General features: G+C 46.6%; 1 protein-coding gene and 1 long non-coding RNA gene across 4 annotated transcripts in view; one reads left to right on the top strand and one right to left on the bottom strand.

Annotated features, from left to right (window-relative positions):
- The window catches only part of LOC143341392 (irregular chiasm C-roughest protein), a 251312-nt gene that overhangs the window by 18660 nt on the left and 213735 nt on the right, over positions 1-18917 (bottom strand). For both annotated transcript variants that reach the window (XM_076764291.1, XM_076764290.1), the window contains exons 3-5: positions 18574-18806; positions 1415-1615; positions 300-427 (exon numbers count right to left, since the gene is read on the bottom strand). In XM_076764291.1, the coding sequence (XP_076620406.1) occupies positions 300-427; positions 1415-1615; positions 18574-18806 (562 nt within the window). The remainder of the gene's footprint in view (positions 1-299; positions 428-1414; positions 1616-18573; positions 18807-18917) is intronic.
- Positions 1-18917, top strand: part of LOC143341399 (uncharacterized) — a 96968-nt gene that overhangs the window by 17407 nt on the left and 60644 nt on the right. For both annotated transcript variants that reach the window (XR_013079588.1, XR_013079589.1), the window contains one exon: positions 912-1042. This is a non-coding gene — a long non-coding RNA (uncharacterized LOC143341399). The remainder of the gene's footprint in view (positions 1-911; positions 1043-18917) is intronic.

Genomic DNA, 18917 nt, shown 5'->3' on the forward strand with positions numbered 1-18917 from the left:
TCTTATTCCATAGTACTCTGACTACTTCGTGGAAATTTTTAACAAAATTTAATGCACTCCTGAAAGTATACATTCGCTCAGACAGGATACAAGAGGGGAGGTGATGTGAACAGTATGGAATTACAGTGATTAACGAATGTCTATGACATGTTTATAGTCTCTAAAGAAAGGTCTAAGTCGTCAGATCCGATCTCGACTCCTAGAAGGGACTTGGAGCGACCAAAGTTTTTCAAAAAAGCAGAAACAATGAATTCGAGAGTATCGATTGTCATTGAGGTTATTAGTTTGTTGTTGCTCACCTGTACTCGACATTGCGCGGATTGGCCTCCGCGCGGCATTTGAACCGTAGTTCCGTACCCTCGACGATGCGTCCGTTCTTGACCTGTCCCGAGTGGATTATCAGAGACACTTTGGGCGCGTAGCGAACCTGAAAACCGAGATGCGAGCGTTCGATAAGACGGTTGCACGCGTGATGCACGCGGGACGTCACGCGAGCCGATGCTCAAACTTTCATGACCATCGCCCCCGCCGCGATCGATCGCGGGACCCGTCGACTCGCGTGACTCCCACACAGTACGCGCGGCGTACTTTATTTTCCGTCGGACGTAATTTCTCAGCAATTAATATCGCGCGGTGACAACTCGGTAAACGATGTCCCCGCGTACGAAGTACGATACTAAACTGTCGCTACGGTCGCGCGTGTCCTAGCCCGGGGGTTACGACATCGCGATCCTGTACCATTAACCTTAGAACCACTGGCGAGGCTACCGTGAACCGTCGCGTTGGAGACCACGGGTGCGGGCAACCATCGTTTCCTTCGAGCAATGGCAGTTTCTTGCGTCGGGGAGGAAACAAACGCGATTAAAAAGTAACCGGTAGCTTTATTTACGATTATGTATGCTCTGTTTCAGATACGACGGAGATGGAGCAAGAAACTGCTACTTTTGACTTCGAATGACAATCGTGATAACAGCTTGATTCACCATGAGAAAGTTCGACGCAGGCAAATTGGAGATTTGAATAATTTCAACGCGACCTAATAGTAAGTGCAACTAACAATTGAAGTAGGATTTATAGTCTGTAAAGAACCGTCGCTCCGAATGGCGCGTCCGCTAGAGAATCTTATTCTTAACGTGGACGTTTGAAAGGGAAAATTCTCGAGTGGACTGCAAGCCGGAGGGGGGAAACTAGCCCCCCTGACGATTACACGGACTAGTTTTCGGAACACGGCGTTAATTATTCTTCAACCTCGTTACCGCGTTTCTGGCCGGGTTCGCGTGGCCCGGTGTGTTAATCTCGTTTCGCGTTTGAAAAAAATGGGTTGGAGAGAAAAATGCGCAAAAGCCCAGAATCCCTTTTTAGCCACGATGGCCCAGTTCTCCCCGGGTCCTCTGTTCCGTCTCGTTCGACTCACCTCGACGCGCAGCTTGGCGTTCTGCGGCGTGCGGTCGGCCGCGTTCTGACTTTGGCACGTGAACGTTGTGTTGTCGTGTTTCTTCTGCGGCTTCACCCTCAGGACGGATTTCACGGTGTACAGGGGCCCGCCGTCGAACAGCTCCTTTATCGTCTTGATACCCGTGTGCAGCACTTTGCCCAACCCGTCGATCCACGTGATCTGCAACAAAACAACGATTACTCGCACTAAATTCCACGGGGAACGTCCATTGATCGTTAATAGCAGGGGTGGCAAAGTGGCGTGTCCACAGCTCGCGTTTAACCCTTTTGCGTCTACTTATGCTGGCCCCCTTCTATAACCGTTTGACGTCCAAAACCCCTCTGCAATTATTAACTTGCTAACTCAAAGGAAACTCAACACGTTGTTTACGAGAGCAAAACTTTGATTTTAGGCCATTGTAATCTCGCTAAAATTCATCGATCCTATTGAAATTTATTTCCTTTAACATTTTAACTTCAAAAGTCCCATCAGCCATATCGGACCAGGTGACGGTCAAAGTGTCAAACGGTCAAATTTAATCCGTTGAAAAATGCAGTTTCGCCGGAGAGCCTGTCAGATTTTGGAAAGAATTTTCCATGGTATTTCATTACAGTGAACGGCGTCATATTTTATTCAATCATTCGGTCACGATCGATCTCCGCGATCGGGTTTCGAACGGCTTTGTAAAGTTGCGGATCCCGAGTCATCTCTAGTCGCGAGGAGCTCGTTCCACGAACTTTCAAATTTTCTCGGGAATTAATTCGACCACTCCACCTCCGCCTCCGCCCTCCCGGGGTCTCTGATTGAAAATCTACCCTCGTTACGAGTTCGAATCGGGTCGAGGTAGCGTGTCGCCATTTTTAGTTCGGCTCGTTTCCGAAACAGCGACTCGAGGGCGGTGCGCGTCTCGTTTGTTTAAACGATTCCGCGCCCAGTTTCGGTCGGATGCTCGTGCAAATCGATCTAATCGGCGCTAATTAGGAATTCCGCGACGCGAACTCGACACGGTTCGCCATCGACACCGGTGCATTCCGGTCAGAAAGGCTGTCGATCGCTCTTGTGTCGAGTTAATCCGGGATTTTGATGCGTGACCATTTGTAGACGCTTCAGAAATTATCGTACCGCTTCCGGTTCCAATCCGTGCGTTCGAGGCTTATTGACGGCGAGCAACGACCGTAAAATTGAAAGTAAATTCTTTAAAACGCGAAACGTTATACTCGAGTTATTTAATTATATCGTGAGAAGCGTCGGATTTTCGAAAAGCTTTCAACTGCTTCACTTTATTACGCGAACTATAAACTGTCGGAATCGCCGGTTATTCTCCCGGTTGTCTAGCTTCCCGACGGAATACAGACAATAAAGTTTAATAATATGCGCCCTTTAAATATTAACGTTCGTTTTGGAATCCTACAAGGATCCCATCTCGAGAACCAACGATTCAATTTATATATAAATGATGCTTCCTGGCGTCTTGTTATTATGTTCTCTCGATATTAAAATAAATTATACCGAGCGTATAGTAATACTTGCCCGTAAACGTCGACGAATTTACTTTTAAAAACGTTTCCACGACGAAGGAGGACGGTGCACGATATATTTTTGTTTCGAACGTTATCGAGGCAAATTGAAACGGTACGAATCGCGAAGAAAACTGATCGACATCGTTTCCAGATGAAGCTCCGGGAAATCGAACGCGCTACGTGCTCCGCAATCGAGCACTTGTGTTCGGCTATTCGGATAATGAAAGTGTGCTCGTTCGGAGAACGGACCAGCCGAAAAAAATCTCACTGTAGGCTGCTCGACGAGCGTCGATATACACTTTTCCGCGGCTCCTGTATTATTCGTCCAGGTGATCCGAACGAGCACACGTTTCACGGGGGGATGCGTGCGAGCATGCACGTGCACGCGAAAGAGACAGATAGACGGGCGAAGGTGCGGCGCAGACAGAGAGGGTCAGAGCGAGAGATTGGCTGCTCCGACGTAGCTGCACCGACGGGAATCGATCGTATCGTCTATAATTAGGCATGCTGCATCAGTGCTTCTGCACTCCCATACCACTGCATAGTCCCGACTCGGTTCGTTCGAGCACTATTTACGATGCTCGCCGCGTTAAGGCGCGTTGTAATTTTAATAAACGCGGCGCAATTACGTCCGGGAGAGGCAGCGCGACGACGCCCGTGGAAAACGGGGCCAAGAAAAGAAAGAGACGATCTTCGGGTCCGGATGGACGGTCTTTGGAATTTCTTTACTCCCCCTGAACCTCCCCCTCACCCTACCACGGTCGATGAATATTCGATGAGCGGGCGCGACCGCCTCCCCTTGGCACGAAACTTCCCTTGGCATCTTGACTCGGGGAAAACGTAGCTACTCCCTTCGCGCCCTTGCCCCTCCGCGACTTCATTTTAGCTTCGTCGGCGACTGCCGGGGCTTGGCAATCGCGCTGATGGATCTCTCCAGCTTCGTTTGGGCAACGCGAGAAATGATACAAACGCCCGTTCGAAACAATGTATTAACTTCCCGACACTGCGGACCTAAATGTTTCCGAGAGAATGGGCTTTTCTAGCGCGGGACGAGGACGCGATTTCTCGTTTTCTAACGAGCAGGGCGCAAGATATTTAACTGGAATCACAAAAAGAAACGTAACGTCACGGAGTTGCATAGAATATTTTTCTGGTCGTTCTCGGGGTACGCTTCGTTTTCGAGAAAATTAGGTCTAAATGTAGGCAGAGTATGGATGTAGTTGATTAATAATCGATTATTACAGACCGGCTGTTGCGACCGTTTGTGCATATGATAGAACGTCAGGTCTCATTGAAATGCGATTGAAGGATACATTAAACATAGGATAGTAAAATGCATAAATCATATCGGCATGCTCTTCGTTTGTGTATCGTACCCGTGTCGCTTGTTTGATAGACTATTAGCTCGAGCATGAGCGTTTCAATTCGGTGTACGGGCCGGGAATAAACGTATTCTGATAGTAAATAAGCCCATGTTGTGGATTTTGTAACGTATGTTTAGATATCGTGCGCTCATGAAATTGTACTAATAATACATAGAAAAGTCCTTAGTACACGTTGCGTGTATTTCTAAAATTTAAATTTGAAAATTTAATCAAACAACACCCTTTGCGTTACAGATAACGTTGTCACCCCGCCTTCCCTTTATTATTTTATTTCCCTCTTCCGCTGTGTATCATTCGATGCCCGGTGGCGTATTTGCGCGCCATAAAACCCTATTATTATTATTATTCATTCTCTGTCACGGCTCAACAATGTTCGGAATCGTGTATTATCGCGAGCCGGGCGAAAAACTCTCTCCAATTGTGGTTCACGTCGCGACACAACGGGCTCCGCTTAGCGTCGCTTTCCTCGTCGACGCCGTATCCGCGGGAAATCGATCTCATCCGCTCTAATTACAAGTTCTGCGGATTTCCAACACAATACCGTTTGTCATTGTACCGAGCTTGGAACCAGACTCGAATTACCGCGCGCGTTTTGTCCGTCGCGGCGACCGCGGAAAAGTCTCGCGACGTCGGAACTCGTTCGCCCCGACGAAGGTGGCAAAAGTCTATGGTCGAAACGTCGATCAAAGTATTGGAAACACACGGATAAGTTTGAACGAATTTTTAAATTACAATACGTATTGCCAGTGGGACCATTCCCCGATCGAATAAAAGCAAATGTACAGGTTCGAACGTCAGGTTGCCTGGCTTTTCGTCAGTTTGTTTGGTCCCTTGGCCTCCCGACGTAACGTCGATCGTCGTCGACGTCTCGAATATCTCGTCAGGAGCCAAGAGTGACACTCCCATTTCCCGGTGACGCATTCCGGGTCGCGTGGAAAATGTTCTCTCGCAGGAGGATCGTGTTTACGGGATCTTATTTTTTACGAGAAACGAAAGGAATTACGAGAAACGAATAATCCGTTCGAATTTATCGGTAAACGCGGTAATGGCGATTACGAGCACCCGCTGGTCGCCGGATCGATCTGTTCCACCCTAAATAAATGCACCGTGAACGTTCTCCGCGCGGCGTTCACCGATTCTTCCGTCGAGCGGCTTTTTACGACCTAAATATCGCTGCGAACGTCAGCCGCGATCGTTCCACGCGTCGCGCAGAATCCCTTTTTGCGAAACGGTGTCTCCGTAACCTTGGCTCTGTCCGTTTATTTCCAGCCGAGCTTCCCCCAACGCTCTTATATTTTTATAATTCCACGCAAGCGTAAGATAATCTCGTTTAATGTTTCCGCGCCGGTTCGTTAACGGGTGCTTTATAGTCCTTTATGGAATTAATTAAGAACCGGGAAAGAGAAGCGACGCTGAACAGAGGTAGAAAGAGAGGAGCCGTGGTAAGATCGGCGTCGTTTTTACCCCACGCATTTTTATACGACATTCCCCGGTTATCTGCAACCAATTTCTCCCCTCTTACCGAGTCCTCCGGGTCAGAAACAGAAGATTTGGCTTTCGAGATAAACCCACTCCCGGCAGTGGGTCAAGCGCAATATCGCCAATTTCTCGACATCCTTTTCTTCGCTCCTCGCCGTGGAACGTGATTGGTCGAAACGCGTTAATCATCTCGAATGGGATTCGGTCTACGCCTTCGTCGAAATTACCTAAGCTCGACTATCGTGGGTCGGGCTTTATCGACATTAATTGGGAAACCAAAAGGGGGACGCGATTCCATTGGCGATTCAGGCTCCTCTTTATTCGGATTCCGTTCGTTCCGTGGCGGTTTCCACCCCCTGGGTTGGTAATTAAACAAGCCCGATAAGTAAAAGGAGTATTTGCCAGGACGATTTTGTCTCTTCAATCGGGTACGGCTTCGCTCGTCGAGCACACGAGACTCTTGTTCCTGGGGGAGGGATGCCCACGGGAAATTATTAGTCCGCGGTCCGATCGCCGGCCCCGGCTGCTACATAATTCGCGATACGATCCGCAGATACGTTTCGACGTTCGTGAATTATTCGTGCGCCGCGGCTATTAATAAATACGATCGACCAGATTCGGTCGAATCATGTTTCGATGTTTCAGCGTCGCGTCGCGGTAGACGCGGATAGGATGCACGGACGATCTTTTCCCGCCCCCGATTCCGACGGTTCTTGCGTTTAATTGCGCTCCGTCGGATAATTCGATCGAACAAATTGGCCCCGCGCCGATTCCCTAACGAGCAGGCATTCCACTCGCTTCAGCAGTTCGTGACTGTTACGGATGTCGGAATGGCTTTTTGGACTCGACGTCCCTCAGACGCCAAGCATGACTGTCAGAAAGGGGGATGTTTAAAGAAAACATCTTTTGATACTTCCAAAAGTCTTTTGTCATTTGAAACTATTCGAGCGTATTTCGACTCGACGTTTTTGATACTGCGATACGGTGATTTCCGTGGCAAGAACATAATTGCAGAAATAAAGATGTCAAAGATGGGTACTCGGAGTCTGCGGCTGAACAAAGATTGAAAGCAGATCTCTGAAAGCCATAATAACGAGGAGCAAACGTTAAAGGGAAGTTGCCGATGCAGGAAGTCTTAGACTTAGATTAACGAAGCAAATTGAAGATACAGAGATGTTTGCTATTCGTGGCTTTTGTAAAGAACGTATATTCCTGGGAGAAACAGACGTTCTAAAGAGGAGTTTTGCAGAATAGAGTCTCTTCTACCCCAGCGAATTTCACTTTGGCTCACCATTCTGTTTCGTCTATCAATGTTGTCGAATTCGATGCTCAACGAACAATTTTCCTTTATCAATCGCGGTCTTACAAATTAGATAACGTCAGTAATTTTCCACTGTACCATTTGAAAGAAAACATTCTCCGTATAAATACTCTGTTTTAAACATCGGTACTATCTTATTCAAGATTGATTCCAGTAGCATTGCCACTTTAATGATGCGATCGACAGCGGTTGTCGCGAGAGGGAAAACTGAAATCGCGATTTCCCGCGGGGGCGTCGCGACAGGGGTTTTTTTTTTTGTTTTATCGGCGTCGGTTCACGTCCGGAGCCGTAATGCATTTTTACAATAATCCAAAGAAGTCTCGAGCCGGTGAGTGGTTCGCGGGACGAGCCGGAGGTTCGACGAGCTCTCTCTTGTAAGTCGAGCAGCGGTTTTACACACGGCGGGGCACGTACGCGCGCGAGAACCGCGAGGAAATTCGCGGCGGTGTCGCTTCGTCGAAAGAGTTCTTACGCGGCTTTTACGCGACACGGCGAAAGGACTTTCTGGATTTACCGTGGAAAACCTTTTGCTTCTTTTCATTCGCGCTCGCGGATGTCAAGTGCACGGCTACGGTCTCGTTTCGCGGCTTGGGAACGCTTCCACGCGGCGCCCCGTCCTCTGCCCTCCCCCGACGAAAACCCGCGATGGTAATTATAACGGTATAACGCGTGTCGCTCGATAACGCGCGACCGCGTCGGATAATTAATTTCATTAACAGGGAGAACGGTCGTTTTTGCCGGACCGACTGTTCTCGCCTTTGTCGTTCGCGTCTTGATTCCTATCTAATGAAACACGATGGGATTCGTTGCTACGCGAGTTCTGTTACATCCGCGATGGAACGCGAACAATGAGATTGTCTCGAATCAACCGTTTCGATGGCACACTAAACGTGGATCAAATATCACGTGAACTAATATTTTTTATTTGCACCAGAGTGATGCAATTTCAGTTGAAAGCAGTAGATCGTGTAATAAATAAATAACAATGAAATAGATAGGATTAATAGAACGTAGATTGTTGGTACCTTTTTTAGCAGCGGTTTTTAACTTTATTGCGGATTGGTTGCGAATATAGAATTAAATTCACTCCCCAGTGTTTATTCGCTATAACGAAATAATATGGGTACAATTTTTCTATCGAATCTACCTCGCGAGCATGAACGAAAGGAGGGGGAGAAAATAACTATGTTCGATGAAAATTTTGTTTCCATCAATTTCGCGAGTCACTGTGCCTGTTGGCTTTTTCGATAACTGTTTACCGTTCCTAGCGGGCTTTTTCCCTCGTTTATTCGCGTTTGTACGGGCAGAGCGTTGCTCTATCAGGCTAGCACTCTGTTCTAAACTATGGGAAAAAGTCTCTATTAATCTCGTTAAACAATTCTCATCTCAAACGAAATTTATTTTCCACTGTGGGAGATGGAATCCCAATTAGATATAGATATTAATATAATAAATAGTATCATCGCCAATATCAACACGTTTTTTCACGAAAATATCGTTAGAACAGGAATCGTCGAAATGTTTTCGACCGAAACTATCGAAACTACCCCTCGCGATGATTGGTTTCCATTAGGGTAATTTTCAAGTTAGCTCGTGGCCAGTTTTCGTCGTCATCTGGCGCCGAATTCGACCGCGGAAACATTCTAACGTCCGCGTTCATTGGAAATTCAGCCAGATGGGCGTCGTAATAATTCGAGCACAATGTTCTGGTCGCAAACCGTGACGCATAATATGGTCGTTGGAACAGTGACGGACAAACATCCCGTTAATTTCTGCAGCCGAGATTGGCCCGTATCCAGGGGTCGAATCGCGTTTAACCCGTATCGGTCTCGTTCGTCCCTAATTTTTATCGGGGCCCCGCTAGCCGGAGGGAACCTTTTAATAAAACGTTCGCGACGTCGCCTCTTATGAATGCATGCAGCAGCTTCCCGGGTAAGGGAACGTCGGGGGGCGGAGGGCTGTTTCTCATTCCTTAAATTCGTACTATTTGCATGGCCCGCTGCCGGAGGCCAACCCGGCAGAAAACGTTTCCTTTGATCCCCGGTAATAGAATTAAGAGCGCGACAGCGATATTAAAATTTTGTCTCGAGAAAACTTGGCAATCCTTCGCGGCAACTTTCTGCAACAATATGAAAGAAACTTCCGGAAACTACGAAGTTACGAGAAAACGTTAGAAAGAGGGAGAGAGAAAAGGAGCTGGAGAGAAAGAAGAATAGTCGAGGGATGGGATGGGTCGAAGAGAAGGGTTGGAAAAGTCGTGCGAGGCGCGCAATAATTGAAACAGCCCCGGAAACCGCGATAAGTCGATTCACCGGCTAAAATACGACTCCTGAGGGCTGTTTAATATTAATTTTCGACTCGTACGGGGAGGCGGAGCTCGACCTTTCGAGAAAATCCTTTTTATTTATACGCCTCGGGGCTAATGAATTATACAGTCGGCGTGATCAACCAAATACTGTGCAGGATCGAAAAGATTGGGCAATCGATGTTAAATACTTTAATCCCATATTTAATTTGCGCGGAAATTGGTACGAAATAGGAAGTACGCGTAGCGTAAAGTGCGATTTTTTCGGCTTCTCTTCTAATGGGTAGGAAGGGATAAATTTTCATCCCCGTCGCGTCGGAGTTCTCGACGAGTTCGACGTGGAAAAAAAATGTCAGGAGTCGCGTAACCCCCGGGTGAAATTCGCGGAACTTCTAACGATCGATTCCCGCCGTCACAGCCAACCTAATGAAACGTTTGTCGAAGAACTCGTGTCACTCGTTTAACCTGAAAAACACGGGGAACGGTCGCTAAGTTGCAACGTAAATTACGAACGAAGAATTCCGGTAGAATTTCTGGGGAACGCGTCACTCGATTTACAATGGCTAATAAAATATTTTTTAATTTTACTAACGCGACTCCGCCTGTTAAAATATTGGTTCAACGTTCGACGCGTTGAGAATCGTAAATCTGAGCGTTGGAGTATTTTCGTTAGCTATTGTTGCCCTCGAGACGTCTCTCAGCTGCGTTTGGGGTGGTTTCTTTGTGCAGGCAATGGCTTCATCAGCAACTAATATCGCGAGGGTTAGTTTCGACGTGGCGCGTTTCTCGTGGAAACGTTTACAAAGAGAGTAGTTAAACAAGATTCGTATATTTACAAATAACAGAGAATGCATATGCTGCGCTATGCTCCGACAATGAGTGCGTTTCGAATGTTCTTGACCGATTGTGTTTTCGGTAATGGCTCTGTTATGCTTGAGGCGTGTATTCTTGTCAACGGTTAACAATGTTTCCCTTAACATTTCGTGTTTGGACGGTGGCATTCAAAATCCATTTAGCTTTTTTCTAGTTTCAGTTTACGCTTTAGAGTCGAGTGGCAGAATGATTTTCCATTGAAATCAATTTGGAGCTTTCGGAATTTATTTACACTTACTTAGCACTTCATCCTCTACAGTTTGATATCCATTTAGCATTGTTCTTGGTACAATTGTACATATACTATAAATTTTTCCATCTTTGTTGTGGTCACCTATTATATCTTGCTCTCTGGGTTCTTCTTTTCCTCGAGATCCTTTTTACAGCATCCCTTTTTCGCCCCGAATTCCCCAAACTCTGTTGACCAAACGCATTTCTTAGTAAACGATTCCTTTTATCTTCGCTTCCCGCCTTAATTAGACTGTTTTCTTTTTCCATCCGGCAGTGTTTCATTAAGATCCTATCTTCTATTCTTTTAACACCTTTTCCACGCTCAGTGCCCTTTTGTACCGCTTTTGATTCTTTTAATATCAAATATTCCGATCTACATATTTCTATAGTCCGATGTATCTCCGTCCCCATACAATAGAACTTCCCAGGGCAGTTAAACACAAATATACATTTTTCGAAACAGTCCCTTTTACGTCCTGCGATCCCATGCAGCTGCTCCATCGCTACATTTCCCCTATCTCTTATACGATTTATCCTCCATCTCTTTTAAAAACTATCCCCAGATAAGAAAACTCTTTCCCCGCTTTTAATTTCTTTTACTTTCACCCTTAGTTTACTTTCTTTCCTCTTCCCCCTGTGGCCGTAAACTCCATTACCTCGGATCTATCTGTATTTAACATCAACGCATATTCGTTAAAAGGTTCCCCTAATCTTTTTATTATTTTTCTCTTTCTACGCTCCCTGCTGATACAATGTCGTTTACTTGGCGTTTCCGGGTCCTTTGTTTAAGCTTTCCAAGACAAATTGGATACGTTCGTTCCAACGGTAACTAATAAGCGAATTCGGCGAGTCGAGGATTTTTATCGTCGATTCCAGTGGAGTTTCCATTCTTGGAGTTTGCTTTTCTTTTTTTCCCCAATGGACGATCGACAAAGTTTCGGGCGTTTAAAGCGTGTATCGCGGGACAACGGCGGAAGCGAGATACAGGGCGTAGAATACACGGGGCGAATAAAGCGGCGGCTCGATGAAAAGTCGAGGGGTTTCCGATCGGACCGCGAGAAAACTGCGGGAATTTTCGAGGGAAATCGCTCGCGGTGCATTGAAACGCGTGAATACGACGCTGCCCGACCGATGGAAACGGCGTCGCGTTTGCCCCGGGAATATATGTGCTCATTTAAATGAAACGCACAAGTGCCCGTATAACGACCGTCCCTGCCGATTCGACGCTTTGCCGGGCAGAGCATGTTTAAAACAAGGAACGAGGAAACCGCGGCCTTTCGACCGTATTCTTCCAATTTTGTATCCCGTTTAATAAATTATGCATTCTCGGGCCGCCGGTTATTTTATTCGTCCGCGGCGCGACGTTTATAGAGCCGGTATTTTATTGTCCCGCGGTCGCGGGAAATGGCTTAATCGACCGTGAAACGGGCATTTCGATTTTCAAAATCAATTCGAGAAGGTAATGATCCAAAGCATCCGCGTCTGTACTGGTGTTTATTCGTCGCGCGATTCGTTTCGCGCAGAATCGATCGGTTCGAGTGCTTTTCGCCTGCGCGTATCGGCAATTAATTTCATTTACTTTTTTTTTCGCGATCCCGAGGCCCAGCGAAATTCCACGGGATCGCGATACGGCAACGAGACGCAATAACTTTACGCCGCCGGTTTAAAACGACCGGTTCCGAGCGTGTCCGCGTCATTATGCACCGCTGGTTTTAATTACCGTAATGATCTTCGACGCAGGAAACTGGTCTTCTTCTGCCAATCTCCGTTTCCTCTGGCAGTTTGTCGTTCCTTCGCGGCTCCCTCTCTCAGGAATTCCTCCGCAATCTCGGGTGGAACCCATCACGCCAACGTGCCAGAAGCATGAAATAATTCATGAGGTCTCCGGAGGCTCCCGGGGCCGGCTGCGAAATTATTCGCCAGATACGTATCCGTTAACCGTGCGTGCTTCTGTAATCGATGCGAGCGTCGTTGATTGCGCGGCTGTTATTTGTAATCGCGATTGTCCGGCCACGAACAAACAACCACCAACCGTGTTCTTTCCTCCGACAGTTCCCCCCCCACCCTGGTCGTTCACTTTTGATTATTCGCACGGTTCGCAAGGCAGAGTGCTCGTCTCGTTGCGCGAGCAGCACGATAATTGCCGTTCGCGGTTCAGCAGGTTTCGCCCGTTATTGATAACCGGAACCCCCGCGGCCTTGGCTTCGCGATTCCATTCCCAGCGGCTCCGTCGTCGGGGTTTCGTGCCTCGTTACCCTTCGAACATTTTCTATGGAGGCTCTTGTGGCCCTTGGAGCACGTTACGACGCTCTATTCCTAGCGATGCTACCCTTGTTTCTAACGGATCGCCTTGAAATCACCGTCGAACATGGCGTCGACTCTCCATCCGCATCGACCCACCCTTGCATGGGTTCAACGCAAGGACCCATCCTTGGCCCGATGATACTGCTTAATTTATTCATCAACGACTCCTCGAAACCACGCGACACCAAAGCGGCACTTTACGCAGATGACGCTGCAATTTATGCATCCTCGTGCAAGTTGCATACAAACCCCAATCTGGGTACAATCGTTCATACGTAGGCGTCTCCGTGACTCGGTTTTTAGAGTATCGTTCTATCATGGCTTAACTAATGATCATATCACCTACTATAATTCTTGCTATCTTCTATGTTTATTTTCACTCCCACTGATGTGGGATAAAACTGGACTATAAATTGTTTATAGTTATTACAGGGTGTTCGCATAATTACTCTGCCATTTTTTCGTAAATAATTGTATTCTTTGGAGTTAACTACGGTATCGACTTGAAAGAAAATTTGTTCTCAAGAGCGTTTTATCTTCTATCCGATGAAAATTACTAATTCACTACTACTATCAAAATACTAATGCACGTTTAGAGTAAAAATATTGAATATTTTTGTACAGATTCTTAGAAAAAATATGCGACATAAAACAGGAGGATACCTTATCTAAGTCTCTTTAACTCGTGAATCCCCGTTGACCTTCGACGTTAGTTTTATTTATTTATCACGCAGTAGTTAAAGAAGTTGCGGACAAGGCGTTCGAGAGGCTCGAGACGGAAACAGATTTTCGAAAAAAAAATCGAAAGTAGGCACGCGTTATCGCGCGGATCAATCCAAGAGCGTTTGCGCTCCCACCGCGAAAGCTTTCAACGGTCGAACAATGGCCGGAGTTTTGCGACGGTTTTTCGCGATTATTTCCCAGCCGTACGGTCGAGGACCGGGGAACGCGCGTAATCGACGAATTACAACGGATCGGGCCGCTGCTTGCCCGGCGATTACGCTCTCTCCGTGTTCCTCTTTGTTCCGGGGCCGGAGGTTTTTTTTTGTTATTTTTTTTTTTTTTTTTTACGTTTTGTTTCGAGCGCAGAGACGGACAGGGAAGGAGCCTTTTTTCGGTCCGATGTAAACCAGAGAGTAACTATATTTCGGGCGGCGGCGCGCGTCGAGCGACGATATTTTTTTGTCGGCTCGCGGTTTTGGGGATTTCAGTAGGGCGCGCGGTGAATAAGCTCGCTCGGTCACGGTTTGCGCGATGTCGCCCGCGTTTCGCTGTAATGGACCGTGCGCGAAACGATCTCCCTTTTGGCGTTGATTACCGCGGTTTTTGCTCCTTTCTGGGCGCAACGAAATAATTCCGAGCCGCGAAACGTTTGCTGGAAACTCGAACAAAGAAATCCCACCCGTACATTCGCCGCTTTCATTCCCGCTCGGTGGCCGGGGCTACTTTGACTCCGAGATCGAACAGCATTAAAAATATATGGAAGTTGGCCTCTGAATAAATTTACGATGTAATTAGTTATAGTGTAAAATTTAAACTGCGAATATATCTCATCCCACCACCTGTTCTATATTGTCCCTTGTCTCGTGTCTATTACTGTTACCTTAAGTGGATTATTTGGAAAATTTATGTAATCCTCCATTAGTTCATTACTTTTTAAATGCTTTAAAGGAGAGTTGATTTCCATTTACCAATTTGATAAAAGTCAACATTGTAAAATAATTCAGTCGAGATTGAGAGCCCACTTAAGGGTTAAAAATAATTTTATAAAATGTGCAGAGCTTCCCATCGACGGTACGTAACAGAATGTTCAGTCCTCCAGGCAGCGATCGTGTCAAGTACTGTAGCCCGTCGGTGGGTTATTTAACCGTCTTGTTTAATTTATGAACCGATCGGTTGGAAGTTAGCCCGGTCCACGGGGTTGGAATTCCGATGATCGTTTGTGCCCGTGGTGGTTTCGAGGTACGGTTGTACCGAGGGTCATCGCATAGAAGCTCGTTCAAACCTGATGCTCGTACGATCGTTTTCACGCTGTCGTCGTCGGACGGACGATAATGTTTATGAAACCGGAGAAGTGTCGATCGGATGGCCGAGCAAACGATAGCATAGTGGGCGGTGATAATTGAATCCCGCGCGCCAGACCGTTCGATCGCCGAACGCGGTACGTTTCGCGCACGATTCGCGAAAGAAACTCGCCCGTTCGATCGAACGTCGGATCGAGGATCGGTGCCCGTTACACCGGTGCCTGATCGTGAAACGTTTGCCGCGCTTCGTGCGTGGGTTTCCATCGCGCCCGGGCGTCCAACGGTTCCCGGGTTGTAACGGTATTAATCAGCGGGATTCGCGCGTAATTTTAATTAAAAACCGCGCGCGTCGAACGACCGCGAAACAAATTTAATTAATTTTTCGACGGGTTTCCCGCGTCGTCAACAATCCCCGCGACTCGTTATTTATCTAGGCCGAAAGGCACCCCTCTACGCGCGCGACGCGATCGAAAACGGATTTCTGTATTAACGAATGCAATCGCGACCGCAACGCGATCCGAACGAATGGTGAATTAGCGGCCGAAGCCCGCTCGCCGCGAAATTGTTCGCGGTGTCGCGAATCGGCCCGCGCATTAACGCCGCATCATCGATATCCCCGCGCACCGCTCTTTATTACGTCATCGATTCAATCATCCCCTCCTCTCCTCATCGAGATGAAATTAGAATCCCGTCGGATTTCAGGGATCGCGGTCCCAAAATGGAATTTCCAACGCACCGATAACGACGAGGCTATCGTCCAAGATCTTTCTCCGAACTGTTTTCGTGTACATTGAACAGTCTCGTCATTCACCTTCGCGATCCTTTTTTATTTAAACCCTTAATCGACAGCTTTTTTTCGGTATAGGGAAATTTTTTATTTCGTATTTTTATATTACACATTAAATTCTGTTATACAGGGTGTTCGGCCAACCCTGGGAAAAATTTTAATGGGGAATTCTAGAGGCCAAAATAAGACGAAAATCAAGAATACCAATTTGCTGATGGAGGCTTTGTTAAACAGTTATTAACGTTTAAAGTTCCGATCGTACTGAATTTTTTTCTCGAAAGCGGGTAGGATTTCGAGGGTATGTTTAATGACCAAAAATGATTGTAATTGACCCCCGGAACCGTAAATAATTTTTCCAGAACGATTTGAAATTTTTTTTTTTCATCGAAAAATTTAGGCACCCTGTCGATTTTTCTTAAAAAATTCCTTTTGCATTTTTAGTAATTTTGTTTGACGCCCTACAGAAAAGTTGTCTAATACTTTTTTTGTAGGCACCCATGAGCTCTAATTCAGGAAAAAGTTTCATTGAAATATATTCACAATTGTAGGAGTTATGGCTGTTTGAAAATTGGACCATTTTTATGGGGTTTTTCTCATTTCAGAGGGTCAAGGAACAACTTTATCATTATTGTTAGAATTTCTACATATTCTTCATCAAAATACGCGTAGTTTGCTTTTTTAAACATTAAAATCGTCCAATCCGTTCAGAAGTTATGACGTTTTAAAGATTCGCATGAAATTTCAGGGAAACATATCAACGGTATGGTCAGACATTATATTTTCGGTAAGGAATTTTTTTCTCGAAACTGAGTAGGATTTCGGGGGTATGTCTGTTGACCAAAAATACTTGCAATTGACCCCTGCAACTAAAAATAATTTTTTTAGAATGATTTGAAATTTTTTTTTTTCACCCAAAACTTTCAGCACTTACTTAAATTTTTTTCTCGAAAGTGGGTAGGATTTCGGAAGTATGTGTATTCACCAAAAATGATTGTAACTGACTCCCGCAACCAAAAATAATTTTTCCAGAACGATTTGAAATTTTTGACTTTAATTGCTAAGAAGCCTCCATCAACAAATTGGTATTTTTGATTTTCGTCTTATTTTAGCCTCTAGTATCCTCTATTAAAATTTTCCCAGGGGTGGCCGAACATCCTGTATAATATACGTGGCTGTGTAGAAAACAGCGAATAGTCGTTGGAGGACTTGTGAGAAAGATACAGGTCCAACGTAGCCTCCTGCTGACGGGTGAGGGAAGTGTCGTTACATACGATTCCTAAGCTCGATTTTCTCGAAAACAAAAGTCTTTTCTTCACATTAGACTAACACAAAATAATATTCTGAATTTCTAACAACGTAAAACAGTAGTTACGGTAGGAAAGAACAAAATGTCAGTCGATTGACCCTTCCTGCATCGACCTAGAAATCTTCACTCCCGTCTCATAGTTTGTACAATATTTCTATATCTGTGAATCCCTTTTATAGGGACAACCTTTTCAGATTAAAATTAAAAATCGCGTCATAGCGTATGGTTTAACGTGTAACAATCCTGGAGCCAAGCGGTTAATCGAGCATCTTTCGGGAACGTCGCGTTCGATAATTCGATCGCCGGTATGCTGTCGCGATAACGCATCACCGGTCCATCAAGTACGCAGAGCACTTCGTTGCTAAGGGATTAACGATACCATTATTCAAATGGCATCGTGCCTGGACGGGATTGAAAGGGACTCGTAGCGTTCGCTGGCTGTCGTTTCATCGCGTCGTGTACGTGCGTGCAAAAACATCTCTGGTCGCAAAAGTAAATAGACAAAGACGGGTAGAATCGATGCTCGACGTTGGTCGTTGCAACGGGCTGTTTTTTTCACCCCCGGTTCGGTCCTTTTATCCGCGTTTTTTCCCGCGATGCAACGCGAGTCCGCGACGATCCTCAAAGATCCGGTGTTTTTCCCTTTCCGAGCGTCGCGGTCGTTCGGGCCTCGAGGCGTATCCGAACTCGGTCAAGCTGCCATTTCGTCGACTACGCTTCTGCCTGGTTTTAAAAGCGTTTCGTCGGCCCGTCGTCGCCTGGAGACGAATGCCAAAACATCGACCAAAAAGCATCGCCGTGGCTCTCGTCGCGTCGCGTACACCGCAGCCGGCGCTCGTCGTACGCGAGGCGTTTGAAGAATATTTCCCGGAGCCACTACGAGGGAAACAACGCGGTCCTTTGTCAACGCCGCGCGGAGAGGACAGAGCTTTCGCGCGGTAATTCTGTGTCCGACGTAATACGGTTTAACGCGTTATTGCGGCCCTCGGGCGCTACGTCGTTTACGTTGCCAACCACGACCTTTCCGTTTTTAAATTAGTTCTCGTTTCATGGACGGACTATTCGGCCCTTAACTCCCCGTTAATGACTCGTTGGCGTTCGCGGCTTTAAATTACGCTTGAATTTCTTTGTAACGTTTATGAACCAGATATTCGTTGGCAAACAGGTTCGCTCCGTCCATCCTTCCAACAGTTTTTTTTTTTTAGAAACCGTCGAGCCTCGTCGGTCGATATCCGTTAAAATGTTCGTTCCCGTTGGATGCTAGATTTTTTCGAACGTTATTAAAGCATAGAATAATTCCAAAATCGCCTCAACTTGCGCATTTCTCACGAGTACTCGAACGAGTCCAAACGCCAGACAAATATTCCCGTCAGATATTGCAGCCTGGAGACTGTTTGATACGATTTTCCCGGACGTTGTTTCCCTTATCCGGGTCGACGAATAAGATTTTCGTAAGTCGTAGCCATCGTAGATAAGGCATGGCCAAATCGACGCGGGCCAGCTGGAACGGAACACAAAATATCTCGAATCCGCGAACGGATCTCGAAACCACTCGGATATTCAAAGCCCTCCCCCACCCCGTAAGATGAATAGAGAATCTTACCTCTGCAGGCGGTTTGCCAGCGACGCTGACGCACTCGATCACCAATTCCCGGTCCTCGGTGGTGATGGAGAAGTCGCCCTGAAGGATCTTCGGTTTCTGAGGCGGCACGAGGACACTCAGCTTGGCGAATCTCGAGCGCAACGCTGGCTGCCCGTCGTTCGTGGGCGAGGCCTGGCATTGGTACGTGCCGTCGTCCTCCAGTTCCACCGGGTATATGTGCAACGAGAAGTCACCTGGAACAGGAGAAAAAAGTCGCAGGTGCTTTTCAATCGAATCGACCTACGTGACCGCTCACGCATCCCGTTCTCGTTTACCTTGATCGGAACCGAAGGCACGAGCGGCGG

Source organism: Colletes latitarsis, chromosome 4 (genome assembly GCF_051014445.1).
Source record: "Colletes latitarsis isolate SP2378_abdomen chromosome 4, iyColLati1, whole genome shotgun sequence".
Lineage (NCBI taxonomy): Eukaryota > Metazoa > Arthropoda > Insecta > Hymenoptera > Colletidae > Colletes > Colletes latitarsis.